Here is a 19859-nt window from a genome sequence, read left to right on the forward strand (position 1 = left end):
ATGTTAATCTTATTTTCTGCTTCAGTGAATTTGGGCTACTTCCATTCCCCACCCACCCCAAACCCAAGTGCTTCATTCAGGAAGTTACTTGAGTAGAGGGTTTTTTTCAGCTTTTATTAAAGTAACATTCCAACTCTTTGTTCAGAAACTCACATGTTGCTCCCCTTTTTCTTGTCTATTTTTCCTCTTAAACCTTGTGAGAAGTGAGTGGATCTCAGCTTCCTCGAATGTGGGAGGAAACTTTTTGAAACTTCTGTGCTGATTTTTCCCTGCAACATCTCACTTTCTTTTAACACTCTTTATCATTATTACTTAAACTTGTCAACTGTTTTATTTCTTAAAAGGATAATGTATTTTGATTCACATTAAGGATGGTGAGAATCCGTCTCTTTTTGATGTGGTAGAACCAAATCCATCATCTTCAGTGAAGGCACAAGGCACTCTGTCACTCTTTAACTTCCTCCATATTGCTCTTAGACTGCTGAGTACAACTTAGTCAACAGCCTATCACTAGAATCAGGCTAATGGATCCATGTCCTGGCTCTACCGCTTATTAGTTGAGTGAGGTTTGGCAATTAGTTCAGCTCAATTTCATAATCCATAAAATGGTGATGAAAGCATTTGCCTCTAGGTTTATGGCGATGCTTAAATGAGATATCACAACACAAAAACACTTTGAACAGTTCGTTATAATTTTTTCCCTATTCTACAATAATATATACAACTTTGGAATAAAGAGAAGTAGTGGGAAAAAATTTTTTTTAAAGCTTGGTTATTGCCATTTCACTTGAACCTGGAAGACTTATTTTTCTGGGTGAAGAAATATTTTCTTTGTGTGAAGGTTTCATAATCGCAGTCAATCAGGCCCCCGAGCCCTGCCATTTAATGTGACTCCTCTCTTTTATTAATTACACTCATGCCTACACCCTGGGAATGAGGACACTGAGCCAGCTGCTGAGATTCAACAGGATAGCCACTAAAATCTCTTTGAACTCTATGTTGCCATGATCCTATGTCTATGGATAACCAGAACTTGGCATGGACACTCTTTGGATTCCATACCATGTGGAGTCATTGTTACTTCCATGTGACTTCTACTGGTTTTGAATAGGTAAGTGAGAGGCAAGGAGGAACAACGAAGTCAGCCAGTGTTTAACATAGTCATCTGGCAAATAGGAAATGAGCCTTTTTAAGTTTTTCAGAGCCAGATCAGGAGAGTTAACCTGTGGAGCAGAGAGTAGTCTTATAATTTTTAAAAATGGCCATGGGGATTAAAGCTGATCAGAAAGAATGAATTCCACAAAAAAAGGACAAAATCATTGAAAGGGAAAATGTTACCCAAGTAGAGAGTTTCTGTGAATATGAGCTTGAAATAAAAATAAATGAGGGATAACTGACAATTAACATAATTGTCTGAAAAACATATAAACACAAACAATAGCCCCATGATCCCTAATTCTAGACTTCTTCGGTTACTGTAAAATAATAACATCTTCAGTATATATTTAACAGTTTTTAAGTAACATATAAATCAAATGTCCATGTTTTGATTTAGCCACAAAATGATAGGAGAGTTAAGGTTCTTAGAATTAATAACATTTGATTATTTGATTTACTTTTAAAAATTATTCTAAAATCTTACATGTCTGCCCTCTCCAGGATGAACTTTAATCTTGGTTCAGCAGATTGTGTATTGTTTTCTTCTCCTTTTCCTTCTTTTTTTCGTTTTGGTCTTTCCTGCTCAGTGCCCAACCCAAGTTCAAAGGCTGATGAGAGAAAATCTCATGAGGAGGTTTTACTCTAGGGAAAGGTTGTTCAGTGGATGTGATCTTGGCTCACCAGGGAAGATGTCAAGCTCCTTCTGGCTCCTTCTCAGCCTTATTTCTGTCACTGCTGCTCAGTCCACCATTGAGGAAGAGGCCAAGGCATTTTTGGACAAGTTTAACCATGAAGCTGAAGATTTGTATTATCAAAGTGCACTTGCTTCTTGGGATTATAACACCAATATTACTGAAGACAATGTCCAAAAAATGGTGAGTTCTCTTAGCTGCGTAGGGGTATGTGTTTCTTCTTAAAGATTAGATTACTGCACTTAAAACTGAAAAGGGAAATCAAAGAAATGTTCTGAGTTGTGAGGTTTGATGTTTGCCTCCATATCTCTGGTTCTGGAATCCCAGAAGACTAAACTTAATTGACCTTGGGGTTCGTTTGGAAAATTGTTACAAAATAATTCACTGGTCTCAGTCCAGATTTTTGGAAACAAGTGAATATGCTTTATAAAGTTATCACCATGGGCCGGGAGCAGCGGCTCATGCTTGTAATCCTAGCACTCTGGGAGGCTGAGGCGGGTGGACTGCTTGAGGTCAGGAGTTTGAGAGCAGCCTGAGCAAGAGCGAGACTGTGTCTCTACTAAAAACAGAAAAAATTAGCCAGGCAACTAAAAATAGAAACAAAAAATTAACCGGGCATGGTGGCTCACACCTATAGTCCCAGCTACTTGGGAAGCTGAGGCAGGAGGATTGCTTTGAGCCCAGGAGTCTGAAGTTGCTGTGAGCTAGGCTGATGCCACAGCACTCTAGCCCAGGTGACACAGTGAGACTCTGTCTCAAAAAAAAAAAAAAAAAAAAGTAAAGAAAGAAAGAAATGAAGATTATATAGATGATCCTAAAGTTACCACCATAATTCTCATCATAGTCAGGGTTTCAAAGCATTTCATGGACATGCTGTAAGTTATTGAATTAATAATTTCCTCTAGCCTACAATATCAACAAGAATATCTAAAGATTCTCTACAAATGATATATTAACTGAAAAATGCAGCTGGAGACTGTAGTGAAAGAACTAGCTATTAATATTAATTGAGCTAAACATGGGTTGGGTGAAGCTGGACTTGGGAATTTCTTCCCTCATTGTTGACTTCCAAAGGTCACAAAATCCAGCCACAGCCCTCCAGAAAAACTAATAATTAAACCAGTTTTGATGAATCTTAAAGTGCTCTGGGAAAGCAATATGCTTTGTTTGACAAGGACTTAGGAATTTCTTCTCTCCCAGATCCCAAAGTAGTATCCTTACACATTTAAGTGCTGGAAAATTGAACAACATTATTTAAGAAAAGATTTTTGTGGCACTTGTTCACCAATATTTTCCTTCAAAAATGTAGTTCAGAAGCTTATCTTTTCAAACAATTAGGGGCTACATTTTTAAATTAAATTACTGTCATTCACTGAACGGATAAAATCTGAGACCTACTGCTGCATTTGAAATCCCCCAAGAGGTTTTCTTCTATTTTTCTAAAGCTCAGGACAACCCAGGAAATTTTTGATAGTCCAATTTTGTCATGGGAGATGTTTTTTCTTGTCTCATATTTTGGTCTTACATCTTTTTATCTCTTCATTTTTTCATTCGTTTTTTCCCTCAATTTTTATTTGATCTCTGCTGGAGGCGACTGCAGTGTACGTGTATTTGTTTTCATCCTCAGTTGAATGGTCCATGGGTGGTGATGAATGTAGACTAGCCTTATGCCTAAGAGCTCTGGAGCCAGATTGCTTATGTCCAAATCCTGGCTTCATCACTTTTTAGCTGGGTGAACTTGAGCTAGTTAATTTACCTCTCTGCACCTGAGTTTTTTTGATCTGTGAAAAAGAAGATTAACACTCATATCTGCCTCCTAGGGTTGCTGTGAAGACTGAATTAATACGGAAAACCACCAGAATAGTGCTTGATGCTTGTGCACACAGGAGAATAGTAAGATGTCATTGTTATTAGTGTAAGAGGGAGTTAGGATTTTTGAAAAGACATATAACAGTTTTGTTGAGAGTCTAGATGCTGACAAGCCATGTCACGCAATGAGATAGATGTAGTGGTGTTTGCTGAAACCCATCTCTGGATCGTTAAAGTGCTGTCTTTTTGACTGGTTGATTCTAACAAAGACCTGAAATGAAAGAGCATAAACTGGAGAAAAGTATGGGCCGTTTAAAGGAAAAGTGAGAATACTTAAGTGCAAGAAGCAAGCAGGGGTCTGATACCTCTTTCCTGAAGCAGCGGTGAAGGTTGCGTTAGTGCACCTAAGTGCACCTCTGTGGGTTTACCTGGGGAAGGAGGCAACGAGTGAGGAGGTAAATGGTGCCTCCTTCTATTCTCTGATCACATATATTGAGATCCCCTAATGCAATGGGCATTGTGGCAGGTACTACAAGAGGTACCCAGGTAAGCAGGCTGCTGATATATGCTACGCTTCGAGAGTAGTGAGTGCACATGTAGTGGGATCAAGTATAAGTGTCTGATATAGTAAGTGTGGACTCTGGGGCCAGATAGCCTGGCTTCAAATCTTAGCTCTGACTCTTACAAGCTGAAAGTCTTCAGCAAGTTTCTTAACTTCCTTGAGTCCTAGTTTCCTTATCTGTAAAGTGGATTATAACCATAATAATAGTCATAGTATATACTATATAGTATTGCTGAAGTTAATGAATATATGGGGTGTGTATGTGGTCTTGACTCTTGGTACTGTGTCTGGGACTTAATCTCTGCATCAAGGTTGGCAAAAACAATATTATCATCCAGGGCCTTTGCACTCTTGCATTTGGAAAGCTCACAGTCTCACGGCCATCTCAAATGGGCAGTTCTAAAATAAAGATTTACCTAAAAAAGTTTGAGCTGGGGGAAGCAGGCACCTCCCACCTCTGGGGCTCTTCTGAGCTTCACAGAGCAGCTGCTGGGGGAATATAAACCAGAAGCAGCCATAATGTTCTTTCCTTTGCCTGCTTCTTGGCTTGCAAGCAGCAGAGAACTCAGCATCAAGAATTAAGAAATATCATCCTCGATCTGTGTATCTTTCTTGACAGCAAATCTTTCCTGCACAAAGGGGAGAATTTGTTCCCGTAAATTTATATACTACTGACTTTACCTGGTGTTTTATCAAAGACCAGTATCTGTTCTCCTAAGACATGCATTGGCTCACTAAATTAAAAACAGTGTAGATTTATTTCAATAAGACTATCTGATGATCAAGTTTATCTTCTTTGGGATTAACTATAAATTAACTTCTTGGACAGAGAAAACAACTTACTCTGTAATCCCCAGTGTTTAACATTTGCTGAGCAATGACCCATTCTTAACTGAAGATAAGTAAAACATTTGAAATGATCATTAATATATTTAAGGCCACTTGGTGTTTCTAATCTTGATTTTGCTGTATGTTTAGTACCTCAAAGAAGTTTTACAAATTCTGAAAAATTTTCTTCAATAAAATAAATATTTATAATATGTCATAAAACAGGTTTTTGGCCAATCATGAATACATAGACAAGTGTTTGGAAAAACCGATTCAAACTATAACTGAAGCATAATCTTGTCACCAAAAGTTGTGCTATGTAGTGAAATTATATAAATTGGAACTAGTCTTGAAAATCCAAGTTGTATATATGTTGGCTGTTCCTAGGAGCCAATGAGCCATCAGAAATAACTTTTGACTCAGGAAAAGCACCTAGAAGTTATTCAAGATTGTCCCCTGAGAACTGTAAGTCAATACGTTTCCATGACCACAATGGCTAGCATCATTCAGAGGGCTCCAGAAATAAAAGAGAAAACATTATCCTATGCCTTTAAGAACACAATTCTGGTGGTCATGCTTAAAGGAAGAATTTTAGAAATGGAGACTGGCTCCCCTAAAAGAGCAATTAGAATGATTTAGGGGATCAGAGAGAGTTGGGAGCTGCACAAAGCCTGACTCAAAAGAAAAAAAATAGTCTGAGATGGAATAAGAAAGGATGGTATTTACAGTTGTACAAGAAAGGTAGTGACTCTGAAGCTCAAAGAGATAAATTTCGAATAAATAGAAGGAAGTGCCATTTGCACCACAACTGGTAAAACTGGTAAGACTTATAAAACTGGGCCATCCTTTAATCTAAAAGTGTGAGACATTGAAAACTATAGGTTTTTGAAGTATTTAAGCAAATGTATGGATTGTAGATCCACTGTGGGTAAGGAAGCATGGTCAATTGTATTGATGGGCCCAGTTCTTCACCCTTCCCTATAATAATGTCCCAGGTCATGTCGATTTGTAACTCCATCTCAGTGAAGGTTATGTGATATGTCCTTTGCCATGTGACTTGCTTTGACCAATGGGGTGTTAACAGACATGATGTAAGCAGAGGCTTGGAACCGACTCGAATAATGGAGCTTGTCTTTGCACTTTTTCCTTTGCCATGAGGACCTGCCTGGCTAGCTAAAATCAAGAGACACATGGAGTAGTTGCCCCAGCAGAAGCCAACCCCTAAAGTTGTAAGCAAATCCAGCTAAGATCAACAGAGCAGCTTGCCAACCCTCAGTGATTCTACGAATGTAAACAGTAAACACTTAAGCCATTGAGGTTTTGGTTGTTTGTTATGTAGTATCAATGTAGCTATAGATAACTGAGACAGGAAGGGAAATTTGGGTTGTATGACATGTGTATATTCATATCCTATCAGAGTGACATTGAAGACAATTTGCCATTCCCACATTGTCCCTTGGTGTAACTTTCAGGAGTCAGAATACTGGGCTTGTTAGCCTATGAATCTGACCTAGTATAGTGATTCTTAGATTGAGTTGTGAAAATATAGCTTAAAATACAGAGGGCATCAAAACTTGATCAGTATAGTGCCATAAAAGCTGCCTACCTAGAAGTGTGCTGGGGTCCATCAGATAGAGAGAAGGAAAAATATCTTGGCTCAAAACAGATTTCCAAAGCTCTCTCCCTTTTTCTGCCATTGTGGTATGTATGGTTGACTCCATTTCTCGCCATGTCTTCTCACAAGACTTTCAGGATCAAGCAATTCCTGACCAAGAAACAAAAGCAAGATCATCCCATTCCCCAATGGATTCAGATGAAAACTGGTGATAAAGTCAGGTACAACTCCAACAGGAGACATTGGGGAAGAACCAAGTTCGGTCTATAAGTAATTACAAATGAGATGACACATGTATTTATGCTGTATAAAAGTCACTATCATCTTAACACATCAAGCTGAAAACACCAATCTGGACAATTGGACATGTTCTATTGGGAAAATGATTTTCCTATTTGTTTCTATGCTTCTGCACTAGTAGATTTGGTTTGATAATTAACATGTGAGATCTTTTGTTTGAAAAACAAAACACAAAATAGGTTTCCAAATAGTTCAGAAATTCAGTGAAAATTAATTACCAAACTCTTGTCCTGTGCTATGCAATGAATTGTCCTCCTTGCTTTACGGCAAATACAGTGCTCATGTTTGAGATTGAATATTCACCAATTAAAACTGTAATTATCTTCTCAGTAAAATGCTGCTGCTTTTTTTTTGCATTGCCCCTTCTTTGTAAGTTTATCCTTGGTTATTTTTTTTTTTTTTTGGAATAGGGTCCTTTGTAAATGTTCCCCGAGGGTACAGGTATGGAAAATTAGCAAATTCATTACATTAATCAGAACATTAGTAAACAGCAGGCAAGCCAAATCATTAACCTAACTGGGAAGATGAAATAGAATAAATAAGAGTAAGATTCTAAGCAAATAGAAAGATAATAAAAATCTTTCTTATTTGTTAGTTCAACTCAATCTTGACCTTAGCTTATACAAAGGTGAATCCAAGGCTATAGGGAGAAATTGAGGCATCCTAAAAGCAGTTTCAGAAAGGGCACAGTTGACCCCCCGCCTTTTTTTTTTTGACAGAGTCTTGCTCTGTTACCCAGGCTGGAGTGCAGTGGCATGATCATAGCTCACTGCAACCTCGAACTCTTAGGCTGAAATGATCCTCCCAGCTCAGTTTCCCAAAGTGCTGGGATTATAGGTGTGAGCCATTGTGCCCAGTAGGCACAGTTGATTTTTAAAGTCAGAAGCTCTCTAGGAACATAGGAGGTCCCCTCACCATTTTTATCCTTGGAGAGAGCAAAAGGATTCCATTGCTAGCAGAGGCATCCTGGTTCACTGTTCCAGTATTTGGCAGTAACTACTACAGCTGCCCCAAACTCCTGTCCATGCAGCTGAAGTGAGTATTGAAGACTGCTCTGTTAGAACCCAGAAGATCTCCAAGAACGCTTCACAGATATTTCTTGGTGAGTTATCAGAACTTATGAAAAGAGAGCAGGACGCCCACACTTACTCTTTGAGTGGTCTGCAGGGCTTCTTCAGTCCCCTGCTGCCAATGCTCCTAGGGTCCTTGGACACACCCGATTTCTGAACCTATTCCTCTGTCTCCAGGGCTGGAGTCACAGTAAACTGAGAGCAGGGCAATTCTAAACTGCTATTCTATAGATACCCAAGGAAAGAATGTAGATAATCTCTGTCTCTAATGAGTCTGTCTCATGCTCTTTGACACACATAAATACCTACACATGGGCACAGGTGTGGGCAAGACCACTCTACATCAAGTAAAATGGAATTCAGGGGTAATTTTTTTCTCATGAGGTAAAAATTCAGAAAAAATAGTGTTAATAAACACTAAAAATTTTAAATTTTAAAATATTAAAACTTCCATCTAAAATAAAGTAAAAATACTTTTTGAATCCCAAGATGGAGTTATGGAATTCATATTCTTATAATTTAGATTACCTACTTTGTTGAATAGAATATGTTTTTAAAAATATGTGAGTACCTGGGCATATTGAAAAAGTAACCAAGGCAGCTTTCATCTTTGAATTGGATGTGGTTTTGGGGACTACATCTGGAAACTGGGCCAGCATATGGGACCTGAAGGTGAAAGGTTTCTTGGGAACTTGTTGGGCTCCAAAGGTACTGGATGGATGCTAAGGTTCTGTCTAGTTTTTCATTTCTATCTTCAGGGAACGCTCACACCTACAGGGGAGGAAGTGGTTTAGAGGTTGCTGAAAGTATAGCCTGGTTCAAGGGATAATGAGCTATAGAAAAAAAGAAAATAAGATGTCAAAACTTTAAATCTCAAACAACTTATCACAAAAGGATTTTAATAGTTTAAATACAATTATCATGAGTTGGGTAGAGACCACCAGACCTATGGCTTAAGACAAAGTTCATAATAAAACATTTAAAAGCATAATGAAATCAGTATTTTTTAATTTATGTATGTAGTTAGTACCAAAAAAGAGCAGGGTATGTTTTTGAATATTTTAAAATATAATTTAGGAGTGGCAGATTGGGGATAAGAGAGTGCTTTAATTTCTTGTGATCATCCTGAATAATGTGTCTTGTCCCCACCCCCCCATGTATGGCTGCAGAAACTTTTCCTGTTTCAGTTGTTTCTCTCCTGCCTTTGTATGGAGACAGTGTGGAATGTCACCAATTTTCTCTGTAATGGTTCCTTTTGAGCCTGGGGCTATGGAAATTGCTGTATATGTTTCATTTCATCCATCATTCAGGTCCAAAAACTATGTAGAGCTATCAAGCACTGTCTAAATGATCTGATTGGTATGTATGAACTGACTTTGATTTTTTGCATAACTGCTAAGCTGTCTGTTTTATTTAGGTTTTGGAGCCTTAGAGTGAGCATATAGAATAAATTGTAAATAATATTAAAAAGAATAGCTGGAGAAGGAACAGTATATCCTTAGGGGACAAAATGCAAGGTAACGTAAAGTAATTTTGGGGTGATATAAAGTATAACACATGTAGGGTGGTTGTGATAAATAAAATCAAATCAGATAGCCTTACAGTTCCCACGTGCAGTATAATAAAAAATGTTCAAAGACTGAAGCCTTTGGGGGATTGTGGGTTATTTCCCATAGATTGAGAATAAAATTATTCCTATAATTTGATATCAAAGTTTTTACCAGAAATTTTGCTTGACCATCAGTCATCTGGAGTGAGTCAAAAAGGGTAGAGATTGAGAAATGAGTCAGGTGGGTTGCATAGATGAGTCTGTGCTGCAGACCAAACTCATTTTTCCATATCTTGTTCCTTCCCACTCTGCCTCTTAGAGAGAAGACTAGAATGTGTCCAACACAGTCCATAGGACAATGGTTCAAAATATTAGCTTTGGAGGAAAACACACTTGGGTTTATGCCTTGGTTCTTCTAATTACTAGCTGTGTGATCTAGGAAAAGTTACTTACCTACTCTGTGCCTCATTTCCTTCATCTGTGAAGTAGAGACAACAACAACTCCCGCACAAGGTTTTTGTGAAGATTTCTGAAACTTTTCAATTTCTGAGAGGTTGTGAGTGTTCAATAAAGAGAGAAATTATTTTCCATTTTCACTACCACTATATTCTGCATCTCTTATTTGGTTTACTGCTGTCACTTCCATGCACCATTTCCATCATGTCACATACCTGCTCAAAACCTCTCAGTGACTGCTTAGTTCTCAAAGTCTAAAAGTGAAATTCATTTGCTGGAAAGCACAATCATTCCTGGAGTCCTGTCTTTGGGATTTGTGCTAGTTATATATTGTGCAAAAAATTACCACAAGCTTAGCAGCTTAAAACAACACACATTTGTTATTCCACAGTTTCTGTGGGTCAGGAGTTGAGGCATAGTTCAGCTGGATCTTCTGCTTCTAAGTCTCATAAGTTTGCTTTCAAGGTGCTGGCTAGGACTGTGGTCTCATCTGAGGCTCAACTGTGGATGGATCCATTTCCAAGCTAATATGATTGGTGTTAGCATTCAGATTTTTGTATGCTGCTGGACTTAGGTCCTTAGTTTATTGCAGGATGTCAGTCAGAGGCCATCCTCAGTTCTTTGCCATGTGGCCCTCTCCATAGGGTAGCTCACAACATGGTATTTTGCTGGATCAAGGTCAGCAAGCAAGACAGTCTTCTAGCAAGATAAAATTTACAATTTTATGCAACATAAACATATAAATCCTGTTATCTTTGCTGTATGCTATTGGTTAGAAGCAAATCACAGTTCTGCTCATACTCAAGAGAAGGGTATCACACAGGGGTGTGACCACAAGAAGTAGAAATCATGGGAGCATTCTTAGAGTCTGTCTGCCACAAGGTCCAGGGTAAAATGCTGGTGGTTGATTGCCAGCTCCATTATTTATTTCTCTTTTCCCCTTTCTGCATATATAAAAATGGAGATAGAGTGATTTTCTATATCATAGGGTCATTAAGAAGATCAAATGAGGTAAATTATTTTGCAAAGTATTCTATACTCATCTAATTCCTACCTACTTTAAGGTCTGCCTTAAGTCCTAACTACTCCATGAGAGCTTGGCCAAAACTGGTCACCTGTATGAGTTTCTCCTTTCTTATAACAGAAACTTCTTGGCCCACTCATAGTTTATACATTATTATATACTCTTATGTTTGATTAATAAGACATTCATAATGCATATATATCAGATAAAATTATAAGCAAACTAAGGACCAGGACTTTATAAGTAATAAAATATAATAACTAACATTTATTGAATACTTATGATGTGTCAGGTGCTCTAGCAAGCATTTTATTATTTCTTAATTCTTCTAATCCCTACAACAACCCTTTGAGGTAGGCCCTATTATTACTCTCATTTTGTAAATAAGGTAACTGTGGCTCAGAGAGGCTAAGGTGTCTGACTCCAGGAGTAGAGCTCTTACTTTTCCTCAGATGCTACCTCTTTTGTATGGTTTAGAGCAGTATAATATACAAAGCTGTGGCTCATTTTAGTCTTTGATAAATAGAAATGAATTTGTGCATTTGAGAGAAGACTACCCTAGAGAAGTCTGGAGAAGTATACTTTTATACTGATGGTCAAGATGCGAGACAAGTGTGTCCTGACATCATCACCTGCTTGTTGATTTCTTTTGTTGGTAGAAAATCTCCATAGCTACAAAATGGCCATATTCTGGGCCATATTCAGGGCAGCCTTCTTTTGGGATCATAGTTTAAGATCAGAATCCCTGGGCCAAGTCATGGCACCCAGGAGCTTACTGTGAACTGGTTCCCATTTCTTGTGGTTCCCAATGTTATGAGGGGGCTGTGTTCCCATTATACACACTCTGAACTCCACTGGTTTCTCTTTTTAGAGCTTTCATCCTTGAATCCTTGGCCAAGTCACCCACATCACAGCACTAAGGTCATAAATTCCAGAACCCCACAATGTGAATCATCTGTGAGAATTTACTTCCAGCTCTGGGGACAGGACCTTTGGGAAAACTAGGCACTGGGCCAGAAAGAGAGAGTGGCCTGGTCTCCCTTAACTTTGACCTTCAGCAGAGTAAAGGATTAAACCACTCAGGAAATACTAGATGTTCCACCAGATGTTGTTTGGACTATATTTTCTGTTCTATCTGTTCAAGCAGTGCCATTCCAATTCTAATTATATTTTTTGTCATTTCAGAATGATCATGGGGCCAAATGGTCTGCCTTTTACGAAGAACAGTCCAAGCTTGCCCAAACTTATCCACTAGAAGAAATTCAGAATCTTACAGTCAAACATCAATTGCAGGCCCTTCAGCAGAGTGGTTCTTCAGGGCTCTCAGCAGACAAGAATAAACAGGTACGTTTGTGAACATTTTAGTACTTATCCCAAGAGCTGAAATTTTTGTGAAATATTAAACATTACTATCACCTATGGCTGCTTTCTTTATCTGCAAAGATAGTAATGCTGACATTAGAAAGAGCTCTATGCCTAAGTAGGGTGACCATATAATTTATTATCCAAACTGGAATCTTTTTGAGAGTGAAAGAAGACACTGGTAATAATTACATTCAAACACAGAGTTAAACTGGGATTTTCCCAGGCACTGTGGTGTATATGGACACCCTATGGTGTGAGGTCATCTTCCCGAGGATCAGGTAGCCTGAAGAACATACTTAGTCTATGTCAGTGGTTCTCAACTAGGGGTGATTGGGCCCCCTGGGGACATTAGACAATATCTGGAGACATTTTTGGTTGTCATTACTGGGGGACAAAATTGGCATTTAGTGGATAGAAATGCTGCTGAACATTCTCCAATGCACAGGATGGCCCCCAACAACAAAGAATTATCTTGCCCATAATGTCAATAATGCCAAGCTTGAGAAGCCCTATATGTAGTCTAATTCTTCTTCCCTTTCATCCTTGACTCTCCTCTGCAACTTCTCTAACAAGTGGCTGACTGCTTTGGCTCAAACCAGTTCAGTGATGGGTGATTCAACTCTTCCCAAGACAGCAGTTCCATGTGTGAGTCCCTCCAACTGCTCTTTCCCATAACAGTCTTTAAACATATAAAGGCAGATAGTTTTTTAAAAACTACTTGAGTCTTTTCTTCTCTAGGCTAAACATCCTTCACTATGTCAAATTTCCCCTGCAATGGTTTTGAATCCCTTCACTAGTCTTAGCTGATGTCTTCATTTTGTTAGTATCATTGAACCAAACACAAGTGGGTTCTGGTCTGCATGGAGGTGAGCAGGAATATGACATTATATATCCTGTGGTCTACATCTACTAAGGCAGTCTAGGACTATTATTGGGTCTTTTTGTTTGTTTGTTTGATAGCCAAATGCCATGGCTTGCTCATATCAACCTGTCAATGGAGTCTCCAAATCTCTCTGCCAATGTTGTGCTAAAAGGACACCTTTTAAAACTCTATGCTTAGGTAGTTAGTTTGTTCAAATTCAAGAAAGCCTATATTCACCCCTGTTAAATGGCATCTCTCATTCCATCCATCTAGCCCAGGAGTCAGCAAACCTTTTTCTGTGCTGGGATAGGTAGTAAATATTTTAGGATTTGTGGGCCATTATTATTTGTGTCACAATTAGTCAGTTCTGCCCTTCTAGCAGGAAATCAGCTATAGCTATCACATAAACTAATGAGTGTGGCTATATTCTAATAAAACTATACAAAAACAGGCAGCAGACAGGATTTGGTTTGCAGAACATAGTTTGCAGGCCACTGATATAGCCTATTTAAACCTTTTTATCTGAAGTATTTTGCTATTTAATATCAAAGTCTTCTTTCTCAGTTGCTTGTCCTCTGGAGCTCTATGTTCTAACCTGCACTTATAAAAATAAAAATGCATGATAAAGACAAAGATAAAACCATATGGCATGTATTTTTCTACAACGTGCTATTTATAATTCTGTGTTCTTTGGGTCCAATTATCTAAGCAGCTATTAATCCACTTTACCTTATCCATTCCATGTGTCTCCATCTTTTTCACAAGGACACCATGAGAAACCTTGCCCATTCGCATACAGACAGGCTGGTTTAGCCTAGGTGGAACCTGGACATTGTGCTTGTAAAAGAACTCCAGATAATTCTAATGTGCAGCCAGTATTGAAAACCACTGAAATTCGTGTAAGAGCTTGAAGTGTTTGGGAAGAGAAGGTAGCCAAGGGTATGTGGATTCAATGGAGCGGAAACAGGGTAGATTGAAGAAACAGGGGAGATTGAAGAAGCAGGCAGAGAAAGAGACCATGACAAGTTTTGTGCCATGGTAAAGAATTTAGTTTTATTTCTTTAGACTATGGGATGTTGTGGAAGTTTTAAACATAGGATCTATTTCATGATTTAGGATAATGACTCTCATAGCAGAGCCACAGAATAACAGAATAGGGAAATAGAAGGGGAAACAGGGCCTTTAATCCAGTGCTTCTGTGGGAAAGAACCCTCCCTTCCTTCCCTCCCTCCTTCCTTCCTCCCTCCCTCCTTCCCTCCCTCTTTCCTTTCTCCCTCCTTTCTTCCTTTATTTCCAATCTACTGCGGATCAGTACTTGGTCAAGTTCATTGATTACATGATTAGATATTTATTCTCTCAATTCCTGTATTTGTCACAGAATGGAAACAAACTGTTTGCTGATTTGCACTGGCCCATGGACTACACTTTGAATAGCACTGCTTTATTCTGTTCCCTTCACTCCCCTTTACCTACAGGGTAAAGTTTAAACTCTTTAGCATGGCAGGGGCCAGATTATGAGGCATAGTCTACGCCATTCTCATGTCCTCCACTTCCCCCAATGAACATCAACACTCCAGTTTTATTCAACATTTCACCATCCCCTGAAAATGCTCTGTCTTTGCCAACCTCTTTTCATCTTTTAGGCTCTGCCCTCTACCTCCCCTCTCTACATGACCGATGCCTACTTCTCCTCCAAGACACAGCCCTTATGTCCCCTCCTCTTTGAAGCCATTCCTGAATCTCCAGGTTATTAATTTCTCCCCCTCCTATACTGCCACATCACATTTGGTGACACAGCACTTGTCACTGTTATATAGTTATTGATTTCATGGTTGCCTCATTGTCCCATGACTTTGGGGTCTTTGAGGGCCGACTTGTTCATTTCAGAATTGTCAGAGTGTAGGATATAGTAGAGGCTCAATAAATGCAGAATGAAACAAAAAATGCACTTCTCTGTGTATGTGTAGGTGAGAAACATTCTTAGGATTTTGGTAGATCTTCTTATTTCAATTACTCCACATATATTTATCATATGCTACAAGACTTTGTGCTAGCTGACAGTGGGGAAACTTAACTGAGTTATTCCTTCCTTACATACAGGAAGATGCTTGGCAAAGAAGATGTGAACTGCTGTATTTCCAGTCATCCAAAAAATCCCATAGCCAAAAGGCTATCTTTACATTAGCATTCTCTTTAACATATTTTCCATTGTTAACATTGTTTATTATCTTTAATTTGCAGCTGAACACAATTCTAAGCACAATGAGCACCATCTACAGTACTGGAAAAGTTTGCAACCCAAATAATCCACAGGATTGCTTATTACTTGAACCAGGTAGGCTATTAATTTTGAATAGTGATTATGAGATTTACTTTTATCCCAAGTTTTAAAAATGAGCTTGACATTAGATGATGACGTGCTTTTCAGATGGATAATCCAAAGATAATAAGATTCCAAATAGTGTGTTTTAGCACACAGATACTCTTTTAGCTTTTAACAAAACTTCATTGTAAATTCTATCACATTCAAGTAATTTAAGTTAGTAATTGAATTATTTTAGTGATTTACTTTCTCTGCAGACTTATTTTGGAATTATCATCAGGGTTAGGGTATGAATGAATCATGAGATTTTATTCAATAACTTTATGGTCCTTTAATTCTTTAAAGTTCATGTAATTGTTTGCAAATAAAATTTTTACAAATGGATGTTTATTTCCCTTTGGATGCTTTACGACAACAGGTTTGGACACAATAATGGCGAACAGTAGAGACTACAGTGAGAGGCTCTGGGCTTGGGAAGGCTGGAGATCTGAGGTCGGCAAGCAGCTGAGGCCATTATATGAAGAGTATGTGGTCTTGAAAAATGAGATGGCAAGAGCAAACAGTAAGTTTACTGGTCTGTAGAGGTCCTGAAGGGCTCTCTGGGGCCATGGGGCTATTTCTCCTACATTACCAAGTCTGCCCTTTGATATCAGGGATACCCTCAATTAACAACCATCTCCTGAACAATTTAGGCTACTGGTATCAAGAAGAAACTACTGAGGAAAAAGAAAAGGTGCATTGGCATTCTGAAGTTCAAGGAGCTCAAGAATGAGACTCAACTACAGGGCCTTAAATGAATTATCCATCATTATCAATGATGAATTTTCCAGAAAGATCTCAGGCCCCCAAGAGTTCCTGAGAAAGTCTGGGAATTGACTGGGGATCCTGTTTCTCAGAAGGATGAGAGACAGTGACACTATCCCTCATCTAAACCCCCAGCTGGCCACAGTTCATTCTCAAAGGTCACTTGTGTGTCTAATTCAGGGTGATGTCCCAGAAAGAAAAAAATCAGTTTAGTTTAGTCTGGAAACTCACTATTTTCTGCAGTTGTAATTAACTCAAATCATGTGATCATAAAAATCTTAACATAGGAAGGAATTTCCATATCTCTTAACTTATTCTCCTGCCTGAATAATGAGCTAAAGTCATGGTATTATGAATAATTTTATGCTTTGGCAAGTCACTGTCCCCTGGGGTTGAGTAAGGAAGAACTTTTTTCTCATTTTTTGTTTTTAAATTTCTTCCACTACCACCTAAATTCATATTCTCAAGCCTTAGGCAAGCTGAAGATAGTATCTTATCATAATTTTAAAAAATAATATCCTCCATATCTTTCCATTCAAATATTTATTTCTCTCTTCATCCTCCTGATCATCTGTTGCCAATGTTTGTATAGAAATAAACATTACTGAAATACATTTACAAACTTTATTAACTAATATCCTAACACAAGCTTGTGTTTCCTGATGGTGAGATACTAAATGAAGCACATAGAAACGTGCTGTGTATATATATAATTTGCAAACAAATAGGTTCCCACTGTGGCAACGGCTAAGATGAGTTTGGTCAGATCTGAAAATATAAGGCCCTGAACAAAATGAGAATTAAGAAACTTAGAGATCCAATCACATGTTTTAAAGCTAAAGATGCAAACTAACCTATATAGAGAGTAGAGACCAAGGGTTAGGAGATTAGGAGTGTGTCTCTGCCCCTTACTAGCTGTGTGACCTTGGACAAGTGCTTTAACTGCTCCAAGCATAGGCTCTTGGTGAGAATGTAGATTGGTGCAGCCATTATGGAAAACAGTATGGAGGTTCCTAAAGAAATTAAAAATAGAATTACCATGTGACCCAGCAATCCCTCTTCTTGGGTATATACCCAAAGGAGATGAAATTACTGCCTTGTAAAGACACCTTCACTGCAGCATTATTCACAATAGCCAAGATATGAAAACAGCCTAAGTGTCTATCAATGGATGAATGGGTAAAGAAACTGTGGTTTGTATATACATGGAATGGAATGTATATATATGCAATGGAATATTATTCAGCCTTAAAAAATGGGAGTTCCTGTCATTTGCCACAACATGGATAGACAGGTGGGACATTATGCTAAGGGAAATAAGCCAGACACAGAAAGAAAAATATTGCATGATCTCACTTATATGCAGATTCTAAAAAAATTAAAAAGATCAAATATTCAGAAATAAAGAATAAAAAAACAATGGTTACCAGGAGTGGGGTGGAAGGTGGGAAATGAGGAGATGCAGGTCAAAGGATACAAAGTGGCAGATATGTAAGATGAGCAAGTCTAAAGATCAAATGTATAACCTAAGGACTATAGCTAGTAACAGTGTATTGTATTCTGGAGTTTTTGGTAAATGAGTAGATTTTAGCTACTCTTGCCATGGGGAGTGGAAATGGGCAACTATGTGAGATGATTAATATGTTAATTTGTTTCACTATCATAACTATTTTACTATATATATGCATCTCATAACATTGTGTTGTATACTTTAAATATACATAATAAACTTTATTTTTAAAATATGCATAAGCTATTAATCTACACAATGGCATTATAATAATGACAATCTGGTATGGATTTTGTGCTTGTTAAATGAGATAATATATTTAAACTCTTGGCACAGAGCAAGTGCTTAACAGACATTACCTAATGTTATTCATTTGCATCCCTTTGAGTTTATGTTTATCACAATAAAAATGTGATAAGCCTTTAGATTTCTTTTAACCTCCTAGCAAGGCTAATCTATGTATACTGGACTTGTCTTTCTTTCCCTTATGTTCTTCTCTTTCTCTTTTTAAAAAAACAGATTATGAGGACTATGGGGATTATTGGAGAGCAAATTATGAAGCAGAGGGGGCAGATGGCTATAATTATAACCGCAGCCAATTGATTGAAGATGTGGAACGTACCTTTGCACAGGTAACCAAGGAACTGACACAGAAACAGAAGTAGGGCAGTGCACAGGACAAAGGGACAGTGATTAAAGGCACTTCAGCTTATTCTTAACACACTGGTCAGCCACTTCTGGGCCTCATAGAGTTATGGAATATTAGAGCTTGAATAACAGGGCAGCCCCTGCAGATGATTAGAATTGTTCCGCTTTCCTCCCCCTTTCAGTCACTGACCAGTAATTATCAATAGAAAAATTATAAGAAGGAAAGATTATAAGAAGGAATGGTCTCTGTGAGCTACCTGGGGCTGGTACTGTCTTCCTTTGTTGGCAAAGCCATAGGCTTTGCTTCCTTCCTCAGGCAATTGATACTATTATTTCATTAGCCTTTGACTAAGGAAGTCTATATTGGGAAGAGAGAGTCCTATGAGCAGAATTGTCCCATGTACACTTTTCAGTGTGTCCTCCTCCTTCATTTTGGCCCCCACACCTGCTCTTTACTTCTGCACCTTCAAACTTCTGATGTGAAGCTACTCTGGCACAGTCATAATTGAGAAGAACTATGAAAAATAGATGACAACTGCCCCCAAAAAGAAATGGGCAGAAGATTTGAATAAATACATTATCAAAAAACTATACAAATGGCAAATAAGCAAGTAAAAAGTTATTAGGGGAATGCAAATTAAACCATGATGAAAATCCACGGCTATCCACCAGTACGGCTATGATTAAAAACATGGACAATACCAAGTATAGAAAGACTTTTATACAAATGTTCATATATCCATGGCAGCACTATTCACAATAGCCCCAAACTGCAAACATCCCAGTTGTCCTTCAACTGGTGAATGGATCAACAAACTCTGATATATTCAGACAATGGAATACTACTCAGTAATAAAGGAAATGAGCTCTTGATACTTGCAACAACACAGATGAACTTAAAAACATTCTATGTGAAAGAAGCCAGATAAAAAAGGTCACATATTATATGATTCCATTTATATGAAATGTCCAGAATAGGCAAAACTGTAGAGACAGAAATCAGTGCAGTGATTACCTGGTGCTGGAGGTGGGAGTGGAATTGACAGCAAATGGGCACAAAGAAACTTTTTGTGGTGATGGGAGTGTTCTAAAATTGGGTAGTGGTGATGGTTTCCCAACAGTTTTAATTTATTAAAACTTATGAAACTATATACTTAAAAATGGGTGAATGTTGTGGTATTTAAATTATACCTCAATTTAGAAACAAAGAAAGTTGGTAATATCTTAAAAACAACTTTTTTTTGGTATCTGCTTTCATTTTGGGACCTGTCTTCCTCCAAGTGT

General features: G+C 38.1%; 2 protein-coding genes across 3 annotated transcripts in view; both read left to right on the top strand.

Annotated features, from left to right (window-relative positions):
- The first annotated feature begins 911 nt into the window (after window positions 1-911).
- ACE2 (angiotensin converting enzyme 2) overlaps window positions 912-19859 on the top strand; it is a 52729-nt gene continuing 33781 nt past the window's right edge. The window contains exons 1-6 of one of the 2 annotated variants that reach the window (XM_069464377.1): window positions 912-1111; window positions 1746-2033; window positions 12249-12407; window positions 15532-15625; window positions 16032-16175; window positions 18447-18559. In XM_069464377.1, the coding sequence (XP_069320478.1) occupies window positions 1770-2033; window positions 12249-12407; window positions 15532-15625; window positions 16032-16175; window positions 18447-18559 (774 nt within the window). In that variant the 5' untranslated portion in view covers window positions 912-1111; window positions 1746-1769. Of the gene's footprint in view, window positions 1112-1745; window positions 2034-12248; window positions 12408-15531; window positions 15626-16031; window positions 16176-18446; window positions 18560-19859 lie in introns of those variants that run through there. The other variant, XM_069464378.1, reaches the window with a different exon arrangement.
- On the top strand, window positions 6779-6934 carry LOC138378662 (putative ribosomal protein eL39-like 5). The gene has a single exon (XM_069464033.1). The coding sequence runs from the start codon at window positions 6779-6781 to the stop codon at window positions 6932-6934; it is 156 nt and encodes a 51-aa protein (XP_069320134.1).

The sequence above is a fragment of the Eulemur rufifrons genome, chromosome 30 (assembly GCF_041146395.1).
Source record: "Eulemur rufifrons isolate Redbay chromosome 30, OSU_ERuf_1, whole genome shotgun sequence".
NCBI lineage: Eukaryota > Metazoa > Chordata > Mammalia > Primates > Lemuridae > Eulemur > Eulemur rufifrons.